The following is a 27,973-nucleotide window of genomic DNA, read 5'->3' as shown; positions in this document are numbered from 1 at the left end:
ACAGTAACTGGAGGATTTCTGTTGGTTTTGATACTGTTCTTTTGTTCCTGCGTTTGTGAGTCCAGGCCGACCGCACGTACTCCGTCTGAGAGGAACAAACCGGCTCGGCGGTCTGGATTGGACAATATTTGCCTGTATATTACTTTTTCTTTCTTTTTTTACGTAGTCTTGGTGAAATTTCATAGAAGAAAAGTGCACTGATAAAATGTCGTAGGTGAGAATAGGCCGAACACTAAAATTGAGAAATGAATGAAAAACCAGAACAAAAAAAGAAAACTGCTGTTGGTTAATGTTCACTGTGTTTTATACAGTACCTAAATTTCTGTTCACTTTGAACATTTTTACGTAACATTTCAGAACGTATTGTCTAAAGAGATGTTTTTTTGGAGTACTTGAACTGCATTAATAAACAGACTGGGTTGAAGCGCTGCTGTGTGTGTGCTGATGTTTGATCGGACAGCGTGTGAACTCCTGCTCCTCCGAGATCCTGAGTCGAGAACCTCCAGCAGAACCGCAGAACCACGTCCTACACAGAGACATGACCACACAAACCCTTACAAACCAGAACTGAGATTCAGACATCGTCTACAAGCTGAAGAAATAAGCTTTCCATTGATGTTGGTTTGTTAGGAGGACAAGACGCTTCTAGAAACCTTCCTGCCAAGCTCCAGTACTGTTAGAAGTGTTAGGCTCAGATCTCTGGCTGCTGTCAAACAAACCTCTCACTTATTATTACAATTAATGGCCAAATGATTGTTTGGAAATGTAAACTAATATTTCCTTCTGAAACATTAGAGGAAAAGATAGAAATAACTGACTTCAAACCATTTTCAGCTGCTGAAAATACTAGTGTTCTAATCATTTAGGACAGCACTGTATGACGTGAATATATATTTTAAGTCAAATATATGGAGGACAAATATATTTTAAATGCTTTTAAATTATATAGAATATTTCTAATATATGCAATTGTTAAAGATGATTTGAGAAGTGTCCAAAAGCAACAGAGAACTGAGTCGGTGTGGACAGTTAGACAGTTTTCAGGAGAAACAGAAACTCACTTGTCTTGACTCTCTCCTGATTTGATGCAGATCCTCCAGACGCTGAGCTCAGGGTCTCGATCGGAGCTGTTCCAGCTCATGATGTTCCTGACGCGCCTCATCCAGCTGGACCAGACCAGATCTCCCTTCCAGACCAGTCTCACGGAGCGGAGCCGGCCCAGATCCGAGGCCACGGCCAGCAGAGACGAGAAGGACTTCAGAGCGCCGCTCTCCTGATGCCTGCAGACGCCACAACAACTCAGTCATATCTCCACTCACTGCACTGGATTCTCCATCAATCATGTCTTAGAGTCTCAGATCTGATCCTCAGGATCTTTTGAGGAGCTTTTGTTTCCAGAAGCTTTACTTTCACTGTTCCTCAGCGGAGGAATGATCTTCACAAGCCTCCAGAACATCTCACATTTTCTGAGGAGCCTTGATTTCTTCAGCTCTCAATCACTGTGTTATATGTGCGGATCATTTACATCTCATCTCACTGACACACATTACTGGAGATATAGAGCACAAACTCATATTTACATCAGTCTATCTCAGTATCAGCTTTACTGAAGATGAACGACTCGTTCACGAGTCAAGAACCGGTTGCATCAGTTTTCGGATCACCAGTAGTTCTTTCGGACAGTTCGATTCAATAAACCGGTTGAAGAAAACGGTTCACCGGTTCTTTAGCGCTCGACGTAATGGCGTCATTTGCGATGATTGCCCTTGATTCAAGCCTTCGGTTTTTACCCGCGCTCATAACACTAGCACAGAATCAGTTCAGAATCAATCACCAAAAGAATCAGTTCGGTTCAGACGCTCTGTGTGTCGGTCTGCTTCTCGCTGAATCACACATGCGCAGTATCATCAGCTCCTCGGTTCTTCTTATCTGCTCTGCTCGGTGTTCATCCTCAGTTCTCTCTTCACAGCAGTTCAGTCAGTGTACTGTTTGAGTGCATGCATTACTCCGGGATATTGGTTTGTTTGAACTCAGAGGGAGTGTCAGCCACATTAAACAAGTTAACAGCTTAAGTCATTTGTGGATTAATGCGTATTGGAGACGCGAACCGTTTAAAACGATTCAGTTTGATTTGGTGAACTGAATGATTCATTCGTGAACAGGATATCACAAACTGCTTTGTTTTGAACTCTCTCACAACAGACACGGAAGAGAAGCTAAAGCTGAATATAGTCGTAGTTTTTGCTATTTTTGGACCAAAATGTATTTTCGATGCTTCAAAATATTCTAACTGACCCTCTGATGTCACATGGACTACTTTGATGATGTTTTTCTTACCTTTCTGGACATGGACAGTAGACCGTACACACAGCTTCAATGGAGGGACTGAGAGCTCTCGGACTAAATCTAAAATATTTTAAACTGTGTCCCGAAGATAAACGGAGGTCTCACGGGTTTGGAACAACATGAGGGTGAGTTATTAATGACATAATTTGATTATTGGGTGAACTATCCCTTTAAGTCCTGGTTCTCCTCAAATGTTTTACATCTAAATGAGAGCAAAACGGAAGACATTGTGTTTGGGTCTTCGAGAGCCGTCAAGATCTGGACTCCTGCAGAAAACTGTTTGAAAGAAATCTGGGTGTTACCTTTCACTCAAGTTCGATAAACAGATAAATTCAGTAGTCAAATCCAGTTTCTTCCAATTAAGATTGCTATCAAAAGCCAAGATTTTTTTGTCATTTCAAGAGTAAGAGAGAGTGATTCATGCTTTTGTGTCCTCACGACTCGATTATTGTAATTCTGTTTATATGGGATTATTCCACAGATTTGATCATATCTCTCCTGTATTATGCTTTTAAAGCTTTAGGTGGAATGGCTCCTGAATTCCTGAGTGATCTTTTAAGCCCAAATATATCTGCAAATATATCCATTAAGGTCTTCTGAGAAAACAGTGTTGATGGTGTTGAAGTGCCTTTTCAGTTGTTCGGCCAAAACTGTGAAATATTCTCCCAAGTTTTCCACTGATTAGTTAGTTCAAGAACCCACATTTTAAAACTTACCTTTTTTAAGGCCATATAATTTTCCTTATAAACTGTTTATTTTATGTCTCTTCAGCAAGGTCTGTACAGCACAGTGCTCAACTACTGTTATTTTATTGTGCTTTATAAATACATTTTGATTGATTGATTTAGAATTTCATGAGAAAACACCCAAAAAAGTTGCTCTTGATAAAAAACATCTGCTAAACGAATAAATGTAAATGTAAAAACAAAGATACCACTACTGAAACATTTGGCGTTGGGACATCATTGTTTTCTGGGAGTTATCCCAAACTACTGAAACAGTCCCTACCAAAACAATTGGGGAAGTTTCAATAGTGACATCTATCTCTACCTAAACTACCTAAACTAAACTAAACTAAACTAAACTAAACACCAAATGTTTCAGTAGTGACTTTCAGCGTTGACAATTTCATGGGATAACTCTGATTTTATAGTCTCAAGCTTTCAGAAATCATGCAAAAGAAAATTAAGCAATTATTTATAATTTATAATCCTATTTTATAATTTGAAGTAACAAAACCATGGATAATTTGTGGGTATCATGGCTACAAGAATGATATTGGTTTTATTAGGGTGACCAAATGTGCCATTTTCCCAAGACATGTCCTGGCAAGGATTTCTATATTACCTAAAATATCCACTTTTTGGTTTAGTTTGCCCTGTATATGAATGACAAAGTACGGTGAGAGCTCTAGAGAGCAGACGGCTTCTTGTGTTTGTGAATCGCTCTCACGGTACGCGGTGTGGCTCTGTGTTTATGTTTGTCTTGTTTTGCTTTGTTTTGTTGACAAATCTGTCAGTCTGATTACATATGACAGACATGAACTCTTATGTATTCGGGACACTTTGCTAAACTTCCCGGCCTCCGATTACTGGAGGAATGTTGCCGGAAATATTGGCAGTCAAGATAATGCTTACAGACACAAGCGACCTCCGAGGAAGAGAGGCAAACGAGCGGGCGTTTTGGTTCGACACAGACAGAGGGTTCACCGCTCTCCGCTTCCCAGCATGATCCTGTCGAATGTCTGCTCCCTGACTAACAAACAGGACGAGCTGGCTATCCTGATTCGATCTAAGCCGGACGCTGCTGACTGTTCTGTCATATGTCTGACCGAGACGTGGCTGGAGGGCAGCACCTCGGATGAGGGTCTTTTCCTGCCGGGTTTCACTCTACTACGAGCTGATCGATCGCAGCAGGATTCACAGAAGAAGTCAGGTGGGGGTGTCTGTTTTTACATAAACCAAAGCTGGTCTACCAACTCTGTCGTCCTTTCGCGACATTGTTCGCGGGAGCTGGAATGCTTAATTGTTAAAAGCAGACACTTTTATCTCCCGCGGGAGTTCTCCTCCATCATTTTCGCCGCTGTTTGCATTCCACCTAAAGCGAAGCCAAGGAGGCTTGCAGGCAGCTGCGGCTCTCATAACAGAGGTGGAGAATTACAGCCCGGATTTTAATCACGTGGACTTAAGGAAATCACTACCCAAGTTCAAGCAGCAGATTCATACTGCTACCAGGGGTGAAAAGACACTAGATAAATGCTATTGTGTAATTTCTAATGCATATCATTCTATAGCGTGGCCCCCTTTGGGGCGGTCAGATCATAACACTATCTTCCTCATCCCTCGATATCGTCAGAAACTGAAATCTACTAAGCCGACAAAAAAAGTGATCAAACAATGGTCCATACAAGCACAAAACGAATTAAAAGAATGCCTTCATACTACTGACTGGTCTGTCTTCAGGGATGAGTTTACTACCCTGGACGAATACTGTGATGCTGTTACTTCATATATTCACTTTGCTGAAAATGTATGTTTTCCCTCTAAAACTGTGACTGTTTATAGCAATAACAAGCCATGGTTTAGTAAGGATATTAGAATGTTGTATCTGGAGAGAAAAAGTGCTTTTCAGAGTGGAGATATCTGTCAGTATATGCATTTGAAAGCGCTGTTAGAAAGGCTAAAGCTGACTATAGGGCCAAGCTTGAAGCTAAGCTTTGTGTCCATGATAATAGGGGTTTTTGGCAAAGCCTTCAACAGATTACTAATTATAGAAACAATCACACAGTTTCTGATGATGACCCTTCACTATCTAATAAACTAAATGAATTTTATTGTATATTTGAATGCAACTCTGAATGTTCAGTCAGTTCTAATTTTCTCAGTGATATAGGTCCTCTGGAACCACCTTTTCTGATAGAAGAAACAGAGGTCAGATCTCTGTTGAGGAAACAGAACTGTAGGAAGGCATCAGGCCCCGACAAGGTCTCTGCTGCCACTATTAAATGGTGTGCCAATGAGTTGTCGTATGTCTTCACTGACATTTTTAATTGGTCCCTTAGATTATGTAAAGTCCCAGCATGTTTTAAATCTGCTGTAATTATTCCTGTGCCCAAGAAGCCGAATGTGAGTTGTTTGAATGACTACAGACCAGTGGCCCTAACCTCTGTTATCATGAAAGTTTTTGAGCGATTAGTGGCTAATTACCTCTCAGCTACGTCACTTGATCCTCACCAATTTGCATATAGGGAGAACAGGTCTGTTGAAGATGCAGTTTCTCTCTGTACCCATAATATTCTTCAACATTTGGAGGGACCAGCTACATATGCACGGGTTTTATTTATTGATTTTAGTTCTGCTTTTAATAATATTATACCAAAGAGATTGTGTGACAGACTCCTGGGGCTGGGGGTTAAGGAGTCCATATGTAAGTGGATTCTTGACTTTTTAACTGATGGATCTCAAGTGGTTAGGGTTAATAACCTTTTGTCAAAATCAATGTCCACCAGCATTGGCGCCCCCCAGGGGTGTGTTCTGTCTCCCCATTTATACTCTTTTTATACCAATGACTGTTTTTCTCATCATGACTCAGTCAAAATGTTTAAATTTGCAGACTATACCACTGTGGTAGGCCTCATTACTAACGATGATGAATCGGCCTACAGAACAGAAGTATCCTCACTGGCTGAGTGGTGCACAATTAACAACTTTTCCCCTTAACATCTCCAAAACCAAGGAAATGGTTGTTGATTTTAGGAACAAAATATTAAGTCGCTCCAACCCCTGGCCATCAAGGACAAAACTGTAGATTGGGTGGAAAGTTTCAGGTTCCTTGGGACCACCATATCCTCCAGTCTTAAATGCAACCTCAATGTCAGCCAGATTGTTAAAAAAGCTCAGCAGCGACTTTTCTTTTTGAGACAACTTAGAAAATGTAAAGTGTCCAAGGCTGGAATGCTCCACTTTTACAGGGCTGTGATAGAGAGCATTCTCACTTTCTCCATCACTGTATGGTGGGGTAGCTGCTCGGCGGAGGATAAGTCTGCATTGAACAGTGTAGTAGCACTGCATCAAGAATAATTGGGCTGGACCTCCCTAAGATCTTTGACATCTATAACATCCGTCTACTCAAAACTGGTCTGAAAATACTCAAGGATTCATCACACCCTGCTAATTCCCTTTTCATCCCTCTACCATCAGGCAGAAGGTTAGGAAGCATAAGTTTTTCTAATAGCACTTACCCGCAGGCTGTGAGGGCTCTCAACTCACAACAACAATCTCTATCTACTTTCCTTTTACAGACACAGCTATGCCCTCCTTCTTCTTAGGGTTACTAAATGCACTAGCACTTTGTCTGATTAGCTTTATTACTAATTATTAGCAGTAATTTAAGTATTTGTTTTCTGTTTAGATTTCATGTTTTTACTGTATAATATGTTATGTTGTACTGTCTTGTGTGAGCCAATTCACCAAAATGAATTCCAGGCGATGTGGGTCGTTCTGGCAAAATAAAGACTGGACTTGATGTCAAAAACAGATCGCTGTGTTCAGTGCTGCTTCAAGTCAACACTTATATGTTCACGTATTTGCATCGCTCTGTAGATCCCACTTCCTCACACACCACGATTAACCCTTCAGTAAGGATGAAAACAGGAAACCAAAGCCAAAACCTTGATATTTTAGCCAATATAAAAATCCAGGCCAGGATGTGTCCTGGGAAAAGGGCACGTTTGGTCACCCTATTTTTATTAATAGTAAAAGCATGGCTAATTTTAGGAAGGTAACATGGAAACTCAGAGAGAATATTAGATGCGTTGTTATTAGTTAAATTACTACCAACATCAAAACACATTATTAATGTCAACAGACAAAAACGTTTCACAGGATTATGAATGTACCTAAAAGTGATGCATCATCTTTGTTCTTTTTCTATTCTCTGTACCGGACTGCTGATGTCTTTTCAGGGGTATATTTGTCCATGGATAATGATCATTTGCATTCAGCCGCAAACATGAGGAGCAAGGAGCGAGAAGTCTTTTTCAGACTTTTAAATGGTGTTTTTGTGTATATATATATATATATACACTACAGACCAAAAGTTGGGAAACATTACTATTTTTAATGTTTTTGAAAGCAGTTTCTTCTGCTCATCAAGCCTGCATTTATTTGATCAAAAATACAGAAAAAAACAGTAATATTGTTAAATATTATTACAACTTAAAATAATAGTTTTCTATTTGAATATACTTTTGAATATAAAGTATTTGAATATAAAAAAATAATTTATTCCTGTGATGCAAAGCTGAATTTTCAGCATCATTCCTCCAGCTTCAGTGTCACATGTAACATCAGTCGATCACATGATCATTTAGAAATCATTCTAATATTCTGATTTATTATGAGTGTTGGAAACAGTTCTGCTGTCTCATATATTTGATCAATAAAAGGTTAAAAAGAACTGCATTTATTCTAATAATAAATTTCTAATAATATATATTCTAATAATATATTTTCTTTACTATCACTTTTAACACATTTAACACATCCTTGCTGAATAAAAGTATTGATTTTATAAAAAAAAAGAAAGAAAAAAAATTACTGACCCCAAATTACTGACCAGTAGTGTATATTCTTATTACAAAATATTTATATTTTAAAAACATAGCTTCTTCTTTTTTTTTTACTTTTTATTCATCAAAGTATCCTAAAAAAGTATCACATGTTCTGAAAAAATATTAAGCAGCAGAACTGTTTCCAACTTTGATAATGAATCATCATATTAGAATGATTTCTGAAGGATCATGTGATAATGATCCTAAAAATTCAGCTTTGCATCACAGAAATAAATGATCATTTAAAGTATAATAAATTGAAAACAAATTATTTTAAATTGTAACAATATTACATTTTTTTCTGTATTTTTGATCAAATAAATGCAGGCTTTTTATACTATTAAAAATAGTAATGTTTCCAAACTTTTGGTCTGTACTGTATATATATATATATATATATGTACACATGTTGAACTTACTATTATTTTAAACATTAATAATTCTGTCCCATATATATGTAATTTAAATCTGGCCAATAGCTCTTGTATCTTGTGTGTAGTTATCTCTGTGACTCACAGGTTGATGGGTAGCTCTGGGCTCTCTCCTCCGATGCCGTGGAGTGTGACGGACAGCGAGGCCTCGAGCGGCTCGATCAGGTTCTTCAGCAGGACTCTGATCTGATAGTGAAACACTGTGAGAGAGAGAGAGTGTGTGAAACAGTGGGAATCAGCTTCTTTCTGCTGTGTGGACACATTTACCGACACAGACCTCTGTTCTCACACACACACACACACACACAGACCTCTGTTCTCACACACACACACACACACACACACACACACACACACACACACACACACACACACAGACCTCTGTTCTCACACACACACACACACACACACACACAGACCTCTGTTCTCACACACACACACACACACACAGACCTCTGTTCTCACACACACACACACACACACACACACACACACACACACACAGACACACACAGACCTCTGTTCTCACACACACACACACACACACACACACACAGACCTCTGTTCTCACACACACACACACACAGACCTGTTCACACACACACACACACACACACACAGACCTCTGTTCTCACACACACACACACACACACTGACCTCTGTTCACACACACACACACTGACCTCTGTTCACACACACACACACACACACACAGACCTCTGTTCTCACACACACACACACACAGACCTGTTCACACACACACACACACACACACACACACAGACCTCTGTTCTCACACACACACACACACACACTGACCTCTGTTCACACACACACACACTGACCTCTGTTCACACACACACACACACACACACACACACACAGACCTCTGTTCACACACACACACACACACACACACACAGACCTGTTCTCACACACACACACACACACACACACACAGATCTGTTCACACACACACACACACAGACCTCTGTTCTCACACACACACACTGACCTCTGTTCACACACACACACACACACACACACACACACACACACACACACACACACACACACACACACACAGACCTGTTCTCACACACACACACACACACACACACACACACACACATACAGACCTCTGTTTCTCACACACACACACACTGACCTCTGTTCTCACACACACACACACACACACACACAGACCTCTGTTCTCACACACACACACACACACACACACACACACAGACCTCTGTTCTCACACACACACACACACACACACACAGACCTCTGTTCTCACACACACACACACACAGACCTCTGTTCTCACACACACACACTGACCTCTGTTCACACACACACACACACACACAGACCTGTTCACACACACACACACACACACACACACAGACCTCTGTTCTCACACACACACACAGACCTCTGTTCTCACACACACACACTGACCTCTGTTCACACACACACACACACACAGACCTCTGTTTCTCACACACACACACACTGACCTCTGTTCACACACACACACACACACACACACACACACAGACCTGTTCTCACACACACACACACACATACAGACCTCTGTTTCTCACACACACACACTGACCTCTGTTCACACACACACACACAGACCTGTTCTCACACACACACACACACACACACACACACACATACAGACCTCTGTTTCTCACACACACACACTGACCTCTGTTCACACACACACACACACACACACACACACACCTCTGTAGGGCGGCTGGGGTGTGGTTCTGAGGTACAGGCCTGTAGCGCTCCTCCCTGGTCGATCGTGCCGCACAGCGAAGCCCAGTGTGTTACAGCGCAGCTGCTTGCAGTCCAGACACAGGCCTCTGCTGAAGGCGCTGTCGTCACGGCAACGGTAGCCTATTAAGGGCTGGCTGGCGTTGATGAGGGAGTCGGTGAAGAGTTTTACGGCACGCTCATGGGCACATTTAATGGTCTTGGGAACTCCTGTAAGACAGAGCGTCTGTGAGGAAATGACTGTGTTCACTGTGTTGTGAAACAGCAGGTGAGGCGCTGCTTCGCTCTATTTTTAATCATTGGGTGTATGTAAATATGCACTTGGCAGACATATTTCAGTTGAGTTTGCTGTTTCACATAAGTGCAATGTATAATTAAGAGTGAGTGCCATTAAAAATGTTAAAGCACAGACAGTAAGTGCATTTTATTTATATAGCACATTAAACATAAAGCTATTGAAAGTGCTGAACAATGTAAAATAAAATTAAAAGAGAAAAGGAAAAACAGAAAATGAATGAGGGACATATAAAAGAGGTGTGAAAACTGGTGGCTTGAAAGCAATGACTGAGGAAGACCTGAGTACAGTGAATTACAGTAATCTAAACGAGAAGTGATAAAAGCATGAATAATCTTCTCCAAATGCTGAAAAGACAAAAATGATTTAAGTTTGGAGAAGACCCATAATTGATAAAAACTATTCCTAACAACAGAATTAATTTTGTCTGGACAAACATAATTCTGAGTCTATGATAACGCCCAGGTTTCTAACCTGTGAAGAAAAGGGCAGGGAAATCATTTGGCCAGCTCCCTAATAGTATCCTTTCTTATTTTTGGGGGACCAAAAGCAATACTTTTTGTTTTGTTCTCATTGAGTTGGAGAAAGTTATTTGATAACCATATTTTTATATCTGAAATACATTCCAGCAATGAATTCCAGCTTTTGTGGCAGCTGTAGCCTAATGGTTAGAGACTTGGACTAGTTACCCAAAGGTCACAGGTTTGAGTCTTGGTGCTGGCAGGAGTTGTAGGTGTGAGGGAGTGAATGAACAGTGCTCTCTTCCTCCCTCAATACCCATGACTGAAGTGCCCTTGAGCGAGCCACTGAAAAGATTAAATGAAATGAAAAGAACCATTGTGCTTCCTGATAATATCCCCCAGAGGGTGCATATATAAGTTTAAAAGAAGCGGTCCCAGAATAGAGCCCTGAGATACTCCACTAATTACTGGGGCAGATAATGAGGAAAACTTTCCTAGCTCTACAGAAAAAGACCTATCTTTTGAGATATGAGCCGAACCATCATAAGGCTGTGCCCCTGATACTGAACAGATGTTCTAAACGGCAAATAAGAACATCATGATCCATGGTATCAAAGGCAGCTGTAAGATCCAGTAGAATCAATACTGCATTTTTACCGGCATCAACTGCAACCAAAATATCATTTAATGCTTTACGCAAAGCAGACTCCATACTGTGATAAGTAGTGAAACCAGATTGAAAAGGTTCTAATAAATTAGCTGTATTTCAGAATGTGATCAACTGTAACTGTTCAACTTTTTCCAAATGCTTTGAAAAAAAATTTCTAACTTTGAGACACGCCAAAGATTGTTAAAGCAACTTTCATCCAAACCTTGTTTCTTGAGCAAAGGCTGAACAACTGCATGTTTAAAGCAGTTCGGAACCACACCAGTGTCCAAAGATGAGTTAATCAACACTTGAACACTGGGGCCAATGACTGGAAAAGTCATTTTATGATCACGGAAGGAACAACATCCAGTGAGGAGTTAGTAGACTTTTTTCATTTTGTTAACGAGATCCGAAAGTTCTATTAAAGAGATGTTGAAAATGGCAAAATAAAAATAGACTAGCAGGCGAGTTCATATGGAATTACATTTGTTTCAATAAAAATGAACATAACTTTATAAAACTGAATTTAACTTTTTCAGAAACTATCAAAAATATGCCATTACAAAAGAAGAATTTTTTTTTTTAAATCAGTCGCACAAATGTAACAGGCTCTTCAAATATGCTTCATTCTTTGTTAATGTTTTTCAAAGATTCGTTTTCGCTGATCGTGGATTCTGAATGCATTGCCACAGATTTCGCTTTTGCTTCGCAGTTTTTCGTTTGGAGTTTTGACACAAACCTCTCGTGGGGGCGGGGTTAACAGTGATCTACTCTGATTGGATAGTGAGCTTTTGATGGACAGGTGCTCTCGCCGCGCATATTGGAAAGCTCTCGCGGTGATTAAATCTGGTCTCTACCGCAAAAATTATTTTTCACAGACAAAGTGAAAGAAATTCATTTTAAGCTCATACACAGGTTCTACCCTGTAAAGAAGTTTATACAAAGATTTAAATCTGACATTGATCTTACACGCTCTTTTAGTTCGAGTTCTGAAGAAGCTGTATACTTATTTTGGTCATGTCACTACACTCAGAAACTTTGGGATGATATTGGTGTGTTTATCAAGTGTAAGAGTTTGCCAGGCTTCTCAGTACATATGAAAAACATTATATTTGGGTATTATGACTCTGACCCCACAAACAAAAATATCAGTTTTGTTATTAATTAAACATTTTTTCCTAAACAAATTTCACATTCACAAATGCTAATTCTCCAACTGTAAACCTGTCTTCTCTGTTTTTCTAAAAGAAATGGGAAACTATTTGAATGTAATCTCAGTATTTACTCATAAGAAAGCTATAAGGACTGTTAGATTTGCTCTGCCTTTGATCTCCTTGTTTAATTTTGTTTAGATTTTGGCCCTCATTAGTTCTATTTTATTCCCTTATTTGTGGTTGATATTATGTGATGCACGTTTATACTTTTGTATGTTTTTGTTCTCTGCATTAATAAAAAAAGAAAAAGAAAGAAAAAAAGCTCTCGCGGTGATTTGTATGCAATATGTTGTGCCTTGTATTACTAAATATGTAAATAATATTTGACCTTCGATCATCTCAGTCTGTAAAGATGAGCTCTTGTCCTTCAAGGCAGCTTGAAGTAAGCTTGTGTAACTAAAGTAACATCGATACAAGTTGTTCATGTTACAGTGTGCTACAGTTTTTTGTGGGTTATTATTGTCATTCAGTAACACAAGCTTACTTCAGGCTGCCTTGAAGGACAAGAGCTCATCTTTACAGACTGAGACAATCGAAGGTCAAATATTATTTACATATTTATTCATACAAATTACCGTGAGAGCTTTCCAATATGCGCGGCGCGCGCCACTGAGTGAAGTCTGTACTTTAGAGCACCTGTCCATCAAAAGCTCACTATCCAATCAGAGTAGATCACTGTTAACCCCGCCCCCACGAGAGGTTTGTGTCAAAACACTGAACGAAAAACTGCGAACCGTAAGCGAAATCTGTGGCAATGCATCTTTGAAAAACATTAACAAAGAATGAAGCATATTTGAAGAGCCTGTTAAATTTGTGCGACTGAGTTTTTTTAATTTTTTTGATTTTCATTTTGTTTTTCTTCTTTTGTAATGGCATATTTTTGATAGTTGATTTCTGAAAAAGTTAAATTCAGTTTTATAAAGTTTAGTTCATTTTTATTGAAACAAATGTAATTCCATAAGTTCAAAGACAGGTCTGAGAGCTGTAAAGTAAAAGATAAGTGAATGGCACTTTGTCAACATAAAAAGTCAAACATTTCTCACAGAGCCCTGCTGACGGCTCCCTAGAAAACTGGGAATTCGGATTAATTACTGAATTTATTGTGGAGAATAAAACCCTAGATCTATGACAGTGTGTGGTAATCAGTTCTGAAAAATATTTTGATCTAGCTGACTTAACAGTGCTCTGAAACTTAAACAGGCACAAGACACAGTCACAAGACACAGTAAGACGATCATGCTTCCATCTCCTCTCTGCTTTACAGAGTGAGCGTTGTCATCCAACCAGCAATAAGATTTTATCTTTACTTGTTTCATTTTAAAAGGAGCGATAGAATCTAAGATATTAGAACAAACTGTGTAAAACAGATGAATCAAATTGTCAGCCTCATCAGTTCCCTTAATGCATCATCTCATGTGCAGTAAACTTGGTTTCCAGTACAAATATCTAAATATTATTTGTATTGAAGATATATTCACTTGATTACCAAAATGACTTAACATATTAAGTTTTGTTTTTTGCTAAATGTATCAACCTTATGTATGTTTTTGCTTAAAAAAGTAATAATAATTGTTAGCAGGGCAAAAAAAATAATTGAATTCAAATTATTGTTCTTATCTCACTGGCAGATTTTTCATAAGAAAAAATGAACAACATTTCAATATTTTTTTCATAATACATTGCTTAATATCATAAATAATTTTGCTAATCATGATTCAAGAACCTTTAAATATTTGCACTAGAAAATGGGGAAGATAACCATAATATTTTTTATATATAATATTATATAATATAATTCATGTTAATTTCAGTTACAGTTTAGTAATTCTGTTGTTATTTTTTGTAATTATTATTACTTTTTGTTTTTTTCAATGCAACCATGTCTATATACAGTCGTGGCCAAAAGTTTTGAGAATTACATAAATATTGGAAATTGGAAAAGTTGCTGCTTAAGTTTTTATAATAGCAATTTGCATATACTCCAGAATGTTATGAAGAGTGATCAGATGAATTGCATAGTCCTTCTTTGCCATGAAAATTAACTTAATCCCCAAAAAACCTTTCCACTGCATTTCATTGCTGTCATTAAAGGAGCTGCTGAGATCATTTCAGTAATCGTCTTGTTAACTCAGGTGAGAATGATGACGAGCACAAGGCTGGAGATCATTATGTCAGGCTGATTGGGTTAGAATGGCAGACTTGACATATTAAAAGGAGGGTGATGCTTGAAATCATTGTTCTTCCATTGTTAACCATGGTGACCTGCAAAGAAACGCGTGCAGCCATCATTGCGTTGCATAAAAATGGCTTCACAGGCAAGGATATTGTGGCTACTAAGATTGCACCTAAATCAACAATTTATAGGATCATCAAGAACTTCAAGGAAAGAGGTTCAATTCTTGTAAAGAAGGCTTCAGGGCGTCCAAGAAAGTCCAGCAAGTGCCAGGATGATCTCCTAAAGAGGATTCAGCTGCGGGATCGGAGTGGCACCAGTGCAGAGCTTGCTCAGGAATGGCAGCAGGAAGGTGTGAGCGCATCTGCACACACAGTGAGGACAAGACTTCTGGAAGATGGCCTGGTGTCAAGAAGGGCAGCAAAGAAGCCACTTCTCTCCAAAAAAACATCAGGGACAGATTGATCTTCTGCAGAAAGTATAGTGAATGGACTGCTGAGGACTGGGGCAAAGTCATATTTTGGGTCCATGGCCTGGAAACTCCCCAGATCTTAATCCCATTGAGAACTTGTGGTCAATCCTCAAGAGACGGGTGGACAAACAAAAACCCACAAACTCCAAGAAGTGATTATGAAAGAATGGGTTGCTATCAGTCAGGATAACAACTGAAACAAAGATCTAAAAGCAGTATAGCAGCAAACTTTTTGAAAACTAATATTTATGTAATTCTCAAAACTTTTGGCCACGACTGTAGTTATTATACAGTTTTGTATTAATTTTACTTTTATTTATTTTAGTTACCAAGTTAAACTAGATGAAACTAGCTTAAAATAAATTTTAAAAAAAAATGTAAATGTTTTATTTTAAGTAAAAAAAGAATTGTTTTAGTTAATATATAACAATGGTTCATATTCAGTTTATATTTGGTTCATATATGATATAATTAGTCTGCTGTGCACTGGAGGCTTCAGTCGCAAAGACATATTCCTCATTCAGCTGCTTCTGAATCCTCTTTTAAAAACTTTTTTAAAAATATGTCTGCATTTTGTGCAATTAATCCAAAACACAAGAACACATCCAGTTTGAATGGCCTCTTATATAAATAAATGCAAATGAATCCTATCAAATATGTTCATGTTTTGTCCAGCTGTACCTTGCAGGCCGTACTGGAAGACGTTGCTGTAAATGTCCAGCATCTTGCAGCCGGGCTGAAAGGAGCCTCCATTGGGGTAGAAGTCCACGTGAGCGACGCTCTGCTTTATTCCCACTCCTGGCATGATGCTGGAGCCGGTGAAGGTGTGGACAGCGTCCACGAACTGAGCGTCATCCGGAGACAGTCTGTCAAACGCCGGCAGACCCTCGAAGTGCGGCCCGGCCGGATCCAGACCTTCAGCAAACACACAAACACTTCATGTGCTTCGTCCAAACCCAATGATCTGGACTCTGGAAGAATGCAGGCATCTCTCTACCTATGTGAGTCATGTTAATTCCTATTCATTTGTATAATTAGCCTTTCGCCGGCCCCTCCCCCAAAATGGCCATTGTCCAATCACACATCATATCAACTGTTACTATGTGAGGCAGTTCCGACAAACTTTGACTCCAAGCAAGATGGTGAAGCGGTGCGCCCACAGCGTTTGTAAATCGGACACTAGAATAGAGCTGTAATCGGGCCTTAAAAGTTAGGCCCGACAGGACCCGACAGGACCCGAGCCCGACAGATTTCGGCCCGAGCCAGACAAGTACATTTTGATTGATAGCTTTTTAAAAGCCCGAACCCGTTTACAGCCCGACATTATTCAAATGTACGCACGCACACAGCTCTTTTGCCTTTTGTCAAGAATGAGTCATTTATACATGTTTTAACATAATTTATACATGACTAACGTAATAGGCCACTTGGAAGTTTGAACAAAGAAATAAAATAAGTCCTCTGTGACATCGTAACATCTCAGAACTCTAAATAGCCCTAGGTATAGACTCATTTAGCCTATCAATAGGCCAACGCACCAATAAAAACGAGTCTTTATTAAAAAAATTTAATTAAGATAAATTCTAAATTAAGATGGGTATTTGGCAATAACGAAATTAATTAAGATAAAGACTTATTTGCTTCGCTATAGCAGCTGAAATTTAATAAAAGAATAATGCCAACATTAGCCTACATAGGCTAGCCTATATGTTTACATTATGCATTTAAGACTCAATTAGTATTTAGTTATCATTTTTAAAACCTTTACTCACCAAGATAATAATAAAAATAGCTACTCGCAATAGACAATAATAGACCATAACATACGAAAGAGAACATTCCCGGCAGTGCAAGAGCATGACTGGTACACAAGGCTGTGCTGGTTGCATTTGAGGTACAGGTCATGGTGTTTCTTAGATTTCGCTTTTTTTCCCTCCACGGCATACTGTAACCCCTTTTGCCTCGATCCAGAGGATATCGCAGAGGTATTACTCCAAAAAAGGTCACTGACACGCACGGGTATACCTCTTCCCGTCATGGCAATCTGTCGCGCTGGACGTGTTTGACCATTTGTTTGTCGGAAGTAGCAACAGTAACTAAGGGGGGTGGGGCTCGGCGAAAGGCTAATTAAAACCTCCCAGCTTTCCACCATGTCTCCATTCTGCATGTTGTGTGCACCTGTTGTTTATGTGTTTTTGTTGTTTTTTTTTTTTACTTTTTTAATACCAGAACAAATAATGGGATGGTTTTTGCCACATTGACTTAGCCACGCACACTTCATGTACAGTACTAACTTATGTTGTGATTGGTCGCACGCACAGCAACAGATTCAACATATCCACAATGATTCAGGGTTAATAGATATAATGATACAATAATACATAATGATGCTTCTGTTTGGCACACTGTAATTTAGTTTGTTTATCTGTTATGTGACACAATATGTTTCATTTGAAGCACTCTTTACCAGACATCTTAGAGATTTACCTGTGCAATCTGGGTCATAATGTTCTGTAATAATGTTTTATATTTTTACATAAATTGGTTTTTATTGCAAAAAATATTTTAAATTATGGAATTTTGGATGGGTTTACAGAGACAGAAATATGACAAAATGATCTGATTTAGAATGATTTGTGTAAATCTGAATTATAGTGTGATTTAACAAATCTAATTCCCATTAGCAGAGGTCATATAATTGGACTTCAAACATTCAGCTGTGTATTCCAATGAATTCTGAAGGTAATGCTTTTCTAGCATGGGTGTGCTTGTGGCTCTGATGTTTATGGTTCATGTTCGTCTGAGACAGAGTAACAGACGCTGAGATAAATATCCAGATCTGTTCAATCCTGTCTGATCACGTGCATGGCTTCATCTTACCAGTAATACGGCCTACTTTCCTCAGTCCTCTGAAATGACTTCCAGCGAATCCGGCCACATGCGCTCCCAGACTGTAGCCGATCAGATGGACGTCATCCATGGAGAGCTGTGCCACTTCCTGTCGAGAGAGGAAGTATCATCTGGACTCAAGTGGTTCAATCTTAGATACAAATATCACAGCCTTTCAGAGTCGCACTGCACTCATTTATAATGTACTCGTTTTTAACTATTAAAAGTACACACTGACTGACTGGAATACACTTGTTGGTTTGCCGTTTAAACGCACACTTTTTGCTTTAATTTATTTTCAATAAATCTAAATCTACTGCTGCTTTCAGTATGGATATAAATGTCACACAATATGATATTCAAACTCACATTTGACACTTTTTACTTTGAACAAGACAGGGCAGAAAATCAGTACCTGAGATTATCATTTTCATAGTTTGTATGCTGTTGTTCCAGCGACTGGTTAGGACAAAAAGATTAACATAGAAAAGATTTTCACTTTTTATTGTGCATCTTGATATCACTTATTGTTAGGACATGGTGTTTTACATTGTTATTTATACAGTCGTGGCCAAAAGTTTTGAGAATTACATAAATATTAGTTTTCAAAAAGTTTGCTGCTAAACTGCTTTTAGATCTTTGTTTCAGTTGTTTCTGTGATGTACTGAAATTTAATTACAAGCACTTCATACGTTTCAAAGGCTTTTATCGACAATTACATAAAAGAGTCAGTATTTGCAGTGTTGGCCCTTCTTTTTCAGGACCTCTGCAATTCGACTGGGCATGCTCTCAATCAACTTCTGGGCCAAATCCTGACTGATAGCAACCCATACTTTCATAATCACTTCTTGGAGTTTGTCAGAATTAGTTGTTTTTTGTTTGTCCACCCGCCTCTTGAGGATTGACCACAAGTTCTCAATGGGATTAAGATCTGGGGAGTTTCCAGGCCACGGACCCAAAATTTCAACATTGTGGTCCCCGAGCCAATTAGTTATCACTTTTGCCTTATGGCACGGTGCTCCATCGTGCTGGAAAATGCATTGTTCTTCACCAAACTGTTGTTGGATTGTTGGAAGAAATTGCTGTTGGAGGTTGTTTTGGTACCATTCTTTATTCATGGCTGTGTTTTTGGGCAGAATTGTGAGTGAGCCCACTCCCTTAGATGAGAAGCAACCCCACACATGAATGGTGTCAGGATGCTTTACTGTTGGCATGACACAGCGTGCCCTGTGCCCGGTTACCTGTCGGATGGATCATGCCATCCAGCCTGCCCCAGGACAGGCCTTGTCATGCACGCGCACTACCAGGATTACACTTATCAACCCGCGCTCCATTGCGAACAAGGCTTTTACTTCGAATGACCATTTCACTAATGAGAACTTGGATTTTATGTTTATTACTGAGACTTGGCAGCGGGAGAACGAACACTTTCATCTTAAAGAACTATGCCCCCCGGACTGCTCCGTGTTTGGGACTCCTCGGCTCGCGCGACGTGGAGGCGGTCTTGCGCTGGTCTTTCGGGACTCTTTCTGCTGCAGCTTGACGGACACAGCTTCGTTCGACTCATTTGAGATGCAGATGTGTAAGGTTGGGAAAACACACTCCTATTACTGTGTTTTAGTTTACCGACCTCCTGGTCCTGCACGCACATTTCTTGATGATTTCACTGAGTTTTTAACGTCTATCATAAAACTAGATCGCGTTTTAGTCCTTGGGGACTTTAATCTGCATATTGATGATCCCACTTGTTTGAATGCAGCTGAATTGTTGACTACCATGGACTCGTTTAATTTTGTACAGCACGTTTCTGCCCCCACCCATAAAAAAAAGGTCACACATTAGATTTGGTCTTCTCTTGTGGCCTAACCATTGATAAACTGAGTGTGGAGGATTTTCAAATTAGTGACCATTGTTGTATATCTTTTAATTTGTCACTTATCACGATGCCTACTGTCTGCAATGTTGTAACACAAAAACGCATCATTAGTGAGACAACACTTAGTGATTTCTCTGCCTCCTTTGACTCTCGCTCCTTTGTTGATTGTGATGATGTTGATTCATTTGTGCAAAGTTTCAACAACCACTGTCTGTCGATTTTGGATATGGTAGCGCCTGTTAAAAACATTTCAGGGTCACATAAAAAAGCCCTCCCATGGATGAATGATAACATTTGTAGTTTTAGGAGAAAATTTCGTAAGACTGAGCGTTTGTGGAAAGCAACTAAATTGGAGGTACACAGACTCCATTTAAAAGATATGATACTGGATCTGAATGAACTGATAAAGCAGGCTCGCTCGGCTTATTTTTCCAATCTTATTTCAGGTGATAAGAAAAAACCTAAGGTCTTGTTTGACACCATCGAAAATCTAACTGCACCTTCAGCTCCTCTTGTGCCTGTGTACACTCATGAGGACTGTAACAACTTTTTGTCGTTTTTTGTGAACAAAGTAAAAGACATTAGGGCCAGTGTTAAAGTTCCCATAATCACTGTGTGTTCTACTGAATTTTCAATGGTGTTGTCTTGGTCGTCCTTCACTCCTGTCAGCCTACAGGAGGTGAAGACCTTAATAGGAAATATGAAACCGTCTTCAAGCCCTGCTGATATTGTCCCAACCCCCCCTATTGTTGAAAATGTTTGATATTGTTGGCCACTGTATGGTAAAAATAATTAATCTGTCACTTGCATCTGGCTCAGTCCCCAACTACTTCAAACACGCTGTGGTAAACCCGATCCTTAAAAAGCCAAATCTTGACCCCTCAGAACCTCATAACTATAGGCCCATATCAAAACTTCCATTTATTTAAAAATTTTTGGAAAAAGTGGTGGCAAGCCAGCTGACCTCCTTTATGGAGCAGCACAACTTGTTTGATATTTTTCAATCTGGTTTTCGAAAATTGCACTCCACTGAAACAGCTCTTATTAAAGTCTTTAGTGATGTGATGATGGCAGCAGACACTGGCCGCTACACTGTACTTGTACTTCTTGATTTGACTTCCGCTTTTGACACGGTAGATCACAGTATACTGATCAAACGGCTTCACAGCTTCACAATGAGATGGGACTATCTGGATCTGTCCTCCAGTGGTTCTCTTCCTATATTCATGACAGAACCTTTAATGTCGCTATAAACAATGTACAGTCAGATGTGACCAATTTGACCTGCGGAGTGGCACAAGGGTCAGTTTTGGGCCCTATTTTGTTTTTACTCTACATTTTGCCACTTGGTCATATTATAGGTTGTTTTAAGGATGTTTTGTATCATCTCTATGCCGACGATGTCGAGTTGTACTGTTCTTTCAATGATGCTGAGTTCCATCGTTTATCACTGTTTTTAGAGTGTGTGTCCTCCATCAAAGACTGGCTGGCCTTTAACTTTCTGCAGATAAATGCAAGTAAAACTGAAACACTGATCCTTGCTCCAGACCACAAGATCCCACTGATCAAACAGCACCTTGGCTCTCTTGGCTCCTCTGTTAAATCCAGCCGCAGAAACCTGGCGGTTGTGTTTGACCAGGCCATGTCTTTGGAGATACACTCAAAACAGCTTGTCCGAAACTGCGTTTATCACCTTAGGAATATCTCTAAAATACGCAAAATGTTGTCAAAGAAGGATCTGGAAATTATTATTCATGCTTTTATATCAACTAGACTTGATTATTGCAACTCTGTTTTTACCTTCTTGAATAAGTCAGCCTTGAACAAACTGCAAATGGTTCAAAATTCTGCTGCTAGACTTCTAACTGGTGCCCCCAGAAGGTCTCATATCACTCCTCAAGCCGCACTCTTAGGTCCTCTGGCCAGAACCTGCTTATGGTCCCTAAAACTCGCTATAAGACCAGAGGGGACCTGTCTTTTCAGTCTGTTGCCCCCAGACTGTGGAATGCCCTGCCCCTGTTTATGCGTCTGGCAGACTCTGTTGACTCTTTTAAAAAAGATTTGAAGACTTGTTTATAGGGGTGCTCCGATCACGATCGGCCGATCGTTAATGCGCATCTCGTCTATAAAGCCGGTTCGCTTATCAGCGGTAAATTCCATCAGGTGCGTGATTTCACATAGAGCAGCTGTTACTACACAGAGCCGTTGTTAAATGAGAAGATGCGCAAATAAACGCTGAAAATGAACGTGGATTTGCGCATCTTCTCAGTTAACAACGGCTCTGTGTAGTAACAGCTGCTCTTTGTGAAATCACGCACCTGATGGAATTTACTGCTGATTAGAGAACCGGCTTTACTGACAAGATGCGCATAACGATCGGCCGATCGTGATCGAAGCACCCCTACTTGTTTATTTAAGAAAGCTTTTGGTTGATGGGTTTTTTCACTAGTGTCACTTTGATTTGACTTATGTATATACATTTTTATTGTTTTGTTCTACTTTTCTTGTGTACAGCACTTTGTGATTTTATCTGTGAAAAGCGCTTTGGAAATAAACTTTACTTTACTTTACACAGGACTGATGGTAGCGCTCACCTTTTCTTCTCCGGACAAGCCTTTTTCCAGATACCCCAAACAATCGGAAAGGGGCTTCTTCGGAGAATATGACTTTGCCCCAGTCCTCAGCAGGCCATTCACTATACTTTCTGCAGAAGATCAATCTGTCCCTGATGTTTTTTTTGGAGAGAAGTGGCTTCTTTGCTGCCCTTCTTGACACCAGGCCATCTTCCACCTGCCTGCTGCCATTCCTGAGCAAGCTCTGCACTGGTGGCACTCAGATCCCGCAGCTCAATCCTCTTTAGGAGTCCTGCCGCTTGCTGGACTTTCTTGGACGCCCTGAAGCCTTTTTTACAAGAATTGAACCTCTTTCCTTGAAGATCCTATAAATTGTTGATTTAGGTGCAATCTTAGTAGCCACAATATCCTTGCCTGTGAAGCCATTTTTATGCAACGCAATGATGGCTGCACCCGTTTCTTTGCAGGTCACCATGGTTAACAATGGAAGAACAATGATTTCAAGCATCACCCTCCTTTTAACATGTCAAGTCTGCCATTCTAACCCAATCAGCCTGACATAATGATCTCCAGCCTTGTGCTCTTCAACATTCTCACCTGAGTTAACAAGACGATTACTGAAATGATCTCAGCAGGTCCTTTAATGACATCAATTAAATGCAGTGGAAAGGTTTTTTTGGGATTAAGTTAATTTTCATGGCAAAGAAGGACTATGCAATTCATCTGATCACTCTTCATAACATTCTGGAGTATATGGAAATTGCTATTATAAAAACTTAAGCAGCAACTTTTCCCATTTCCAATATTTATGTAATTCTCAAAACTTTTGGCCACGACTGTACATTGTTCACAGAGCATTTTTATTCTGAATCGTTTTAGTTTGCCTGTTCACCTAAAGTTTCTTAAATATAGCTTCTTGTTCCCTTTAAGTTGGTCACGTTCGACGTTACGAATGGGATCTCGCCCGAGAGCCCAATCACCTTTGAGTGGTACAAAACGAGCCAATGGTACACAAAGTACCTTGGTCTGCGGGATTTGCATCGCAAGCTCTGCCCCGCAGAGCGGGTATATAAGGAGCAACGTGAGCAACTCGCATTCAAGTCTTCGCTGAGGAGCCGAGTACATCGCTTGCTGCTTTCACCGGGGTGCTACAAGCAAGAGTCACTGGTGTTGGTGTGAACGGAGACGTTACGTCCCCTTGCCACATCGCTGTTCCTCTGAACGGCCGGTTCACTGGCTCGGCTCCTCAGCGAAGACTTGAATGCGAGTTGCTCGCGTTGCTCCTTATATACCCGCTCTGCGGGGCAGAGCTTGCGATGCAAATCCAGCAGACCAAGGTATTTTGTTTACCATTGGCTCGTTTTGTACCACTCGAAGGTGATTGGGCTCTCGGGCGAGATCCCATTCGTAACGTCTCCGTTCCCTCCTTCAGGGACCGAGGGTTACATACGTAACCAAGACATTTCATAATTTCAAGTAACTTTCAAATGTTTTCAAAATGATACAATGGAATGTTCGCTTGACATTCTAAACATTTTTATTTAACCTTGTTCAGCCACTTTTGACTGAAGAATTAATATATATATTTTTTTTTTTTTACTTCATCAGAATGGTCCGAAACCTGGTAAAGGTTTTGGCATTCCCAATGTATAAAAAAGACATTGACATGATTCAAAAACTTTGGATGGTCCTGAAACAAATTCGTCACACTGGATTGTTTGCCATCAAAAATGGGAGCTAAATTTAGGGAAAACTTTGAATCTGAAAAACTAATTTTTTGAGATGTCAACCTCAACTTTTGAACACAACTTGTTTAGATGTATGCCTTTGATTTCCATACATGTTATTCTAATATTAAATTAGTATTTTGTGCATTTTTCATAATAATGAACATTATTTTAGTTTTTTTTTTTTTAGCTTTTTCTATAATGCAATAGCAGAATATATAAATATCTATAGTATTCTTATGTTGCTGCTGATTGGGCTGACATGTTTGACACACCACCAAACAAGAGAAAAACATTTCAAATCACACTGTACACCGTTTGCAAGAAACATGTCATTCAAACCGGAAACCGTAGCAAAATGGTGCACACCGGTTTGAGCTTGACCTTGCCCCAGGTTTACCCAACTATGATGACTTCCCCTTCGGAGAACCCCAGAAATAAGATTTATTCTGGATTTGGTTTAACAAATGTTTTCGCTGAAGTCCCTCATTACCTCTAGCCATTTGAGCAGCGTGGCCACGTCCCGCCCCACCTGTCTGCTATTCTTGGCTGCGACTGGATACGGCTGAAGTGCCAGCTTCCTCCAATCACTGATGAACACATTGACCCGCTCAAGCCGGACCTTCAGTGCAGAAGCCAGATTGAAGATCCAGGGCTCCATGCGTCCATTCATCTGAGAGCAGCAGGAAAAGCTGACGTCACTCACACTCAATCATGCAGCAAAACAAAGCCAACACTCAGTGTTTGTCCATTTCCTCCGTCTGGAGGAACTTCCTGTCTGCTCTACATGTTTATTGACTCATGAACTGAGTTGTAAAGCAGCGATATACACTGTCTAACAGGAAGTAAACACAGATATGATCCCATTTTACTTGAGAAACAGCTCTGTGAGCATTAAACAGATTGGTTTCTATAGGAGGAACCTTCATAAAAGTGCTGCTCTCACTGTGCAGGCTTTATGAAGGTAGATTTATGTTTATTGAAGACATTTTCAAAAAAAAATAGAGATGGAACATCAAATGGAACACTACATAAATCTGAGTCAACTTAATGAGTTGTATAAGCAACACCTCAAAGTTTAAGAATTCAACTTCTAACTAATTTCCTTTAGATTTAAAGCATTTTATGAAAACATCTTAAGTCTTGAATTTCTCTGTTCCCAAATGCTAAAATACTGGAATATCTTCTACTGTTTCTTCTGATCACACTGCATTACAAATATGCAAATATCTGCCAGAGGAATCAGAAACAGTCTTCATTCCCTACTGACAGATATTTAGGGCCCAAGCCCTAAGGGCCCTGTTGTTCTTGTTATTTGTGTTAATCTTGTTCTTGTAAATGTTTCTTGGTTTTAGGATTCTTAGATATTTGTATTCTAAAACAAGAAAAAAACACTGAGGAAGATATTCATTCTATGCAGTGCATGCAAAATTGAATGACGTAACTTTATAAATTTAAGAGTTTATGCTCTCAATTGAGATCTTAATTTGTGGAGGGGTGAATTGAGACTTCTTAAGAGCCACATAAAGCATGTTCTGTGTTGTTTCTCTCACCGTCCAGCCGTGTATAATTAGCACCAGTGGGTCACTGTGGTTGTAAGCACATCTGTGGAGGGTTTTTGACCGGAACGGGACCACGGCGCAGGTCTCCTCAAACACACTGCCCTCATGATACAGATGGAAGCTGGACTTTAGCACCGTCTTTACTGGAGGAGTCTCTGCTAAAAATTAAACCCAGATGTGTAATTTCAGAGCACGAAGCCCCATCCCGTCATGCTATATCCTGCGGCTTTCAGGACTTTCTGTGGCAAACGTTCAAAGAGCTTCTCTGAGAACATGCAATTAGACAGTGAAGTTTGCTGTGTCAGTCTAAAATACGAGCTCCATGGCATGCTTTAACCGGCTGGTGGATCAGAACGCATGCTCTTACCTGTAAAGTTAGTATCTCCTCTGACAGACACTGTGACAGCACTCATGAGGAGTAAAGCTCTCAGGACTCTCATGATCTTCTGGAGGGTTCAGGAGTTTCTGCTGTGGATCTGCTCTTCTGCTCCTCGAGGACGAGAGTCTGACTGAAGAGAGAGAGAGAGAGCGGGGCGGAGCCTGAAAGACTCTCTGCTCCGATTGGCTGCTGGCTTCAGCACTGTTTGAAGAGGGAAAGTACAGTGGTTTAACTGGAATGATAAAACTACCACTAAAAACATTCTGCAGTTTTACTTGATCTCCATTAGTTGGACAAATACTTCTCCTGCATGAGATCTCCTTCAGAAGAATAACATCTCAGATGTTATTCTCAATAGTTCTTTTCACTCTGATCGGGTTCAGGATGAATGTCTGATTCATTGTTTTATTGGAAATAGATCATATCTGTCAACTGAGATCAAGCCAGCACTTGTTCCGAACAGAGACTTCCAGTAAGCTGAAAGTGAAAGCAACATTTAATATGTATCACACTTATTAAAGTCATCTGAAACCGAACTAGAAATTCTACTCCTAAAAAAAATGAGCATTTTAGGATTATACTAAAAAGATTACTAAAAGTAACACTAACCATAACTGTCATACATCGCTTTAAAACTTGAATAGGCTGTATATATATATATATACATACACATACTGTATATTCAGCTGTGGCATGCTCAGGTGTGCAGCATGTTATTGATCATAGTGGCGCCGATACAGGATGGCTGCCTCCGTGACGTGCTCTGCAGTTGTTTTTGTGTTTTTGTTAGTTTGTCCTGTCTTTAGTTATATTCCTGCAATCAGTTTCACCAGGGAGGAATTGCTGGATATTCGGCAACACACATCTCCCGATATTTCACCGGTTTTCGACTATTCTGATGTTTTGCTGGACATTCTTGTCGGCGGAGCAGCTGCGCTGATCACACGCTTCAAGAGGACGCGCAGACGGGGAAAAAGAGCTGGCGCGCTCGTGAGACTCAGAGAATGCGGATTTCGAACGCCGTTGCCTAGCATCCACCTGGCAAATCTCCGCTCTCTACCCAACAAAACGGACGAACTGCTTCTGCTCTCTCTGACAAATAAAGATTTCTCTCACTCTGCTGCTCTGTGTTTCACGGAAACTTGGCTGAATGACACCATACCGGTCAGCGCGCTCCATCTGCCGGACTTTCAGCTGTTTAGAGCGGATCGCGACGCAGAATCAACGGGGAAATCGCGCGGCGGCGGGACATGCTTTTACATCAATGAACGGTGGTGTACAGATGTAACTGTGTTAAAGAAGACGTGCTGCTCAAATCTCGAAACGCTCTTCATTAACTGCAAGCCGTTCTATTCGCCGCGGGAGATTCATTCGTTCATTCTGGTTAGTGTTTACATCCCTCCGCAAGCGCACGTGAGCTCAGCTTTACAGAAACTCGCTGAGCAGATCACAGAGACAGAACAACAACACCCAGACTCTGTTTTAATCATTCTTGGGGACTTTAATAAAGCCAATCTC

The 27,973-nt window shown here is 40.1% G+C and overlaps 1 protein-coding gene across 2 annotated transcripts; it reads right to left on the bottom strand.

Moving 5' to 3' along the window:
* Positions 1-143: 143 nt before the first annotated feature.
* LOC132124899 (hepatic triacylglycerol lipase-like) lies at positions 144-26,599 on the bottom strand. 2 transcript variants are annotated; one of them, XM_059536050.1, is made up of 9 exons: positions 26,444-26,599; positions 26,068-26,234; positions 25,008-25,187; positions 18,330-18,447; positions 16,131-16,364; positions 10,150-10,395; positions 8,474-8,588; positions 1,062-1,280; positions 144-526 (listed from the first exon to the last, which is right to left on the bottom strand). In XM_059536050.1, the coding sequence occupies exons 1-9, from the start codon at positions 26,514-26,516 to the stop codon at positions 403-405; spliced, it is 1,476 nt and encodes a 491-aa protein (XP_059392033.1). In that variant the 5' UTR covers positions 26,517-26,599; the 3' UTR covers positions 144-402. The 2 variants fall into 2 exon arrangements, with proteins under 2 accessions (XP_059392033.1, XP_059392034.1); XM_059536051.1 differs by having other exon boundaries at positions 26,068-26,231; positions 26,444-26,592.
* Between the last annotated feature and the right edge of the window lie 1,374 nt (positions 26,600-27,973).

Source organism: Carassius carassius, chromosome 43 (genome assembly GCF_963082965.1).
Source record: "Carassius carassius chromosome 43, fCarCar2.1, whole genome shotgun sequence".
NCBI classification, from domain to species: domain Eukaryota; kingdom Metazoa; phylum Chordata; class Actinopteri; order Cypriniformes; family Cyprinidae; genus Carassius; species Carassius carassius.
Note: the sequence above shows the minus strand (reverse complement) of the source record. Positions and strands in the feature narration are given on the sequence as shown.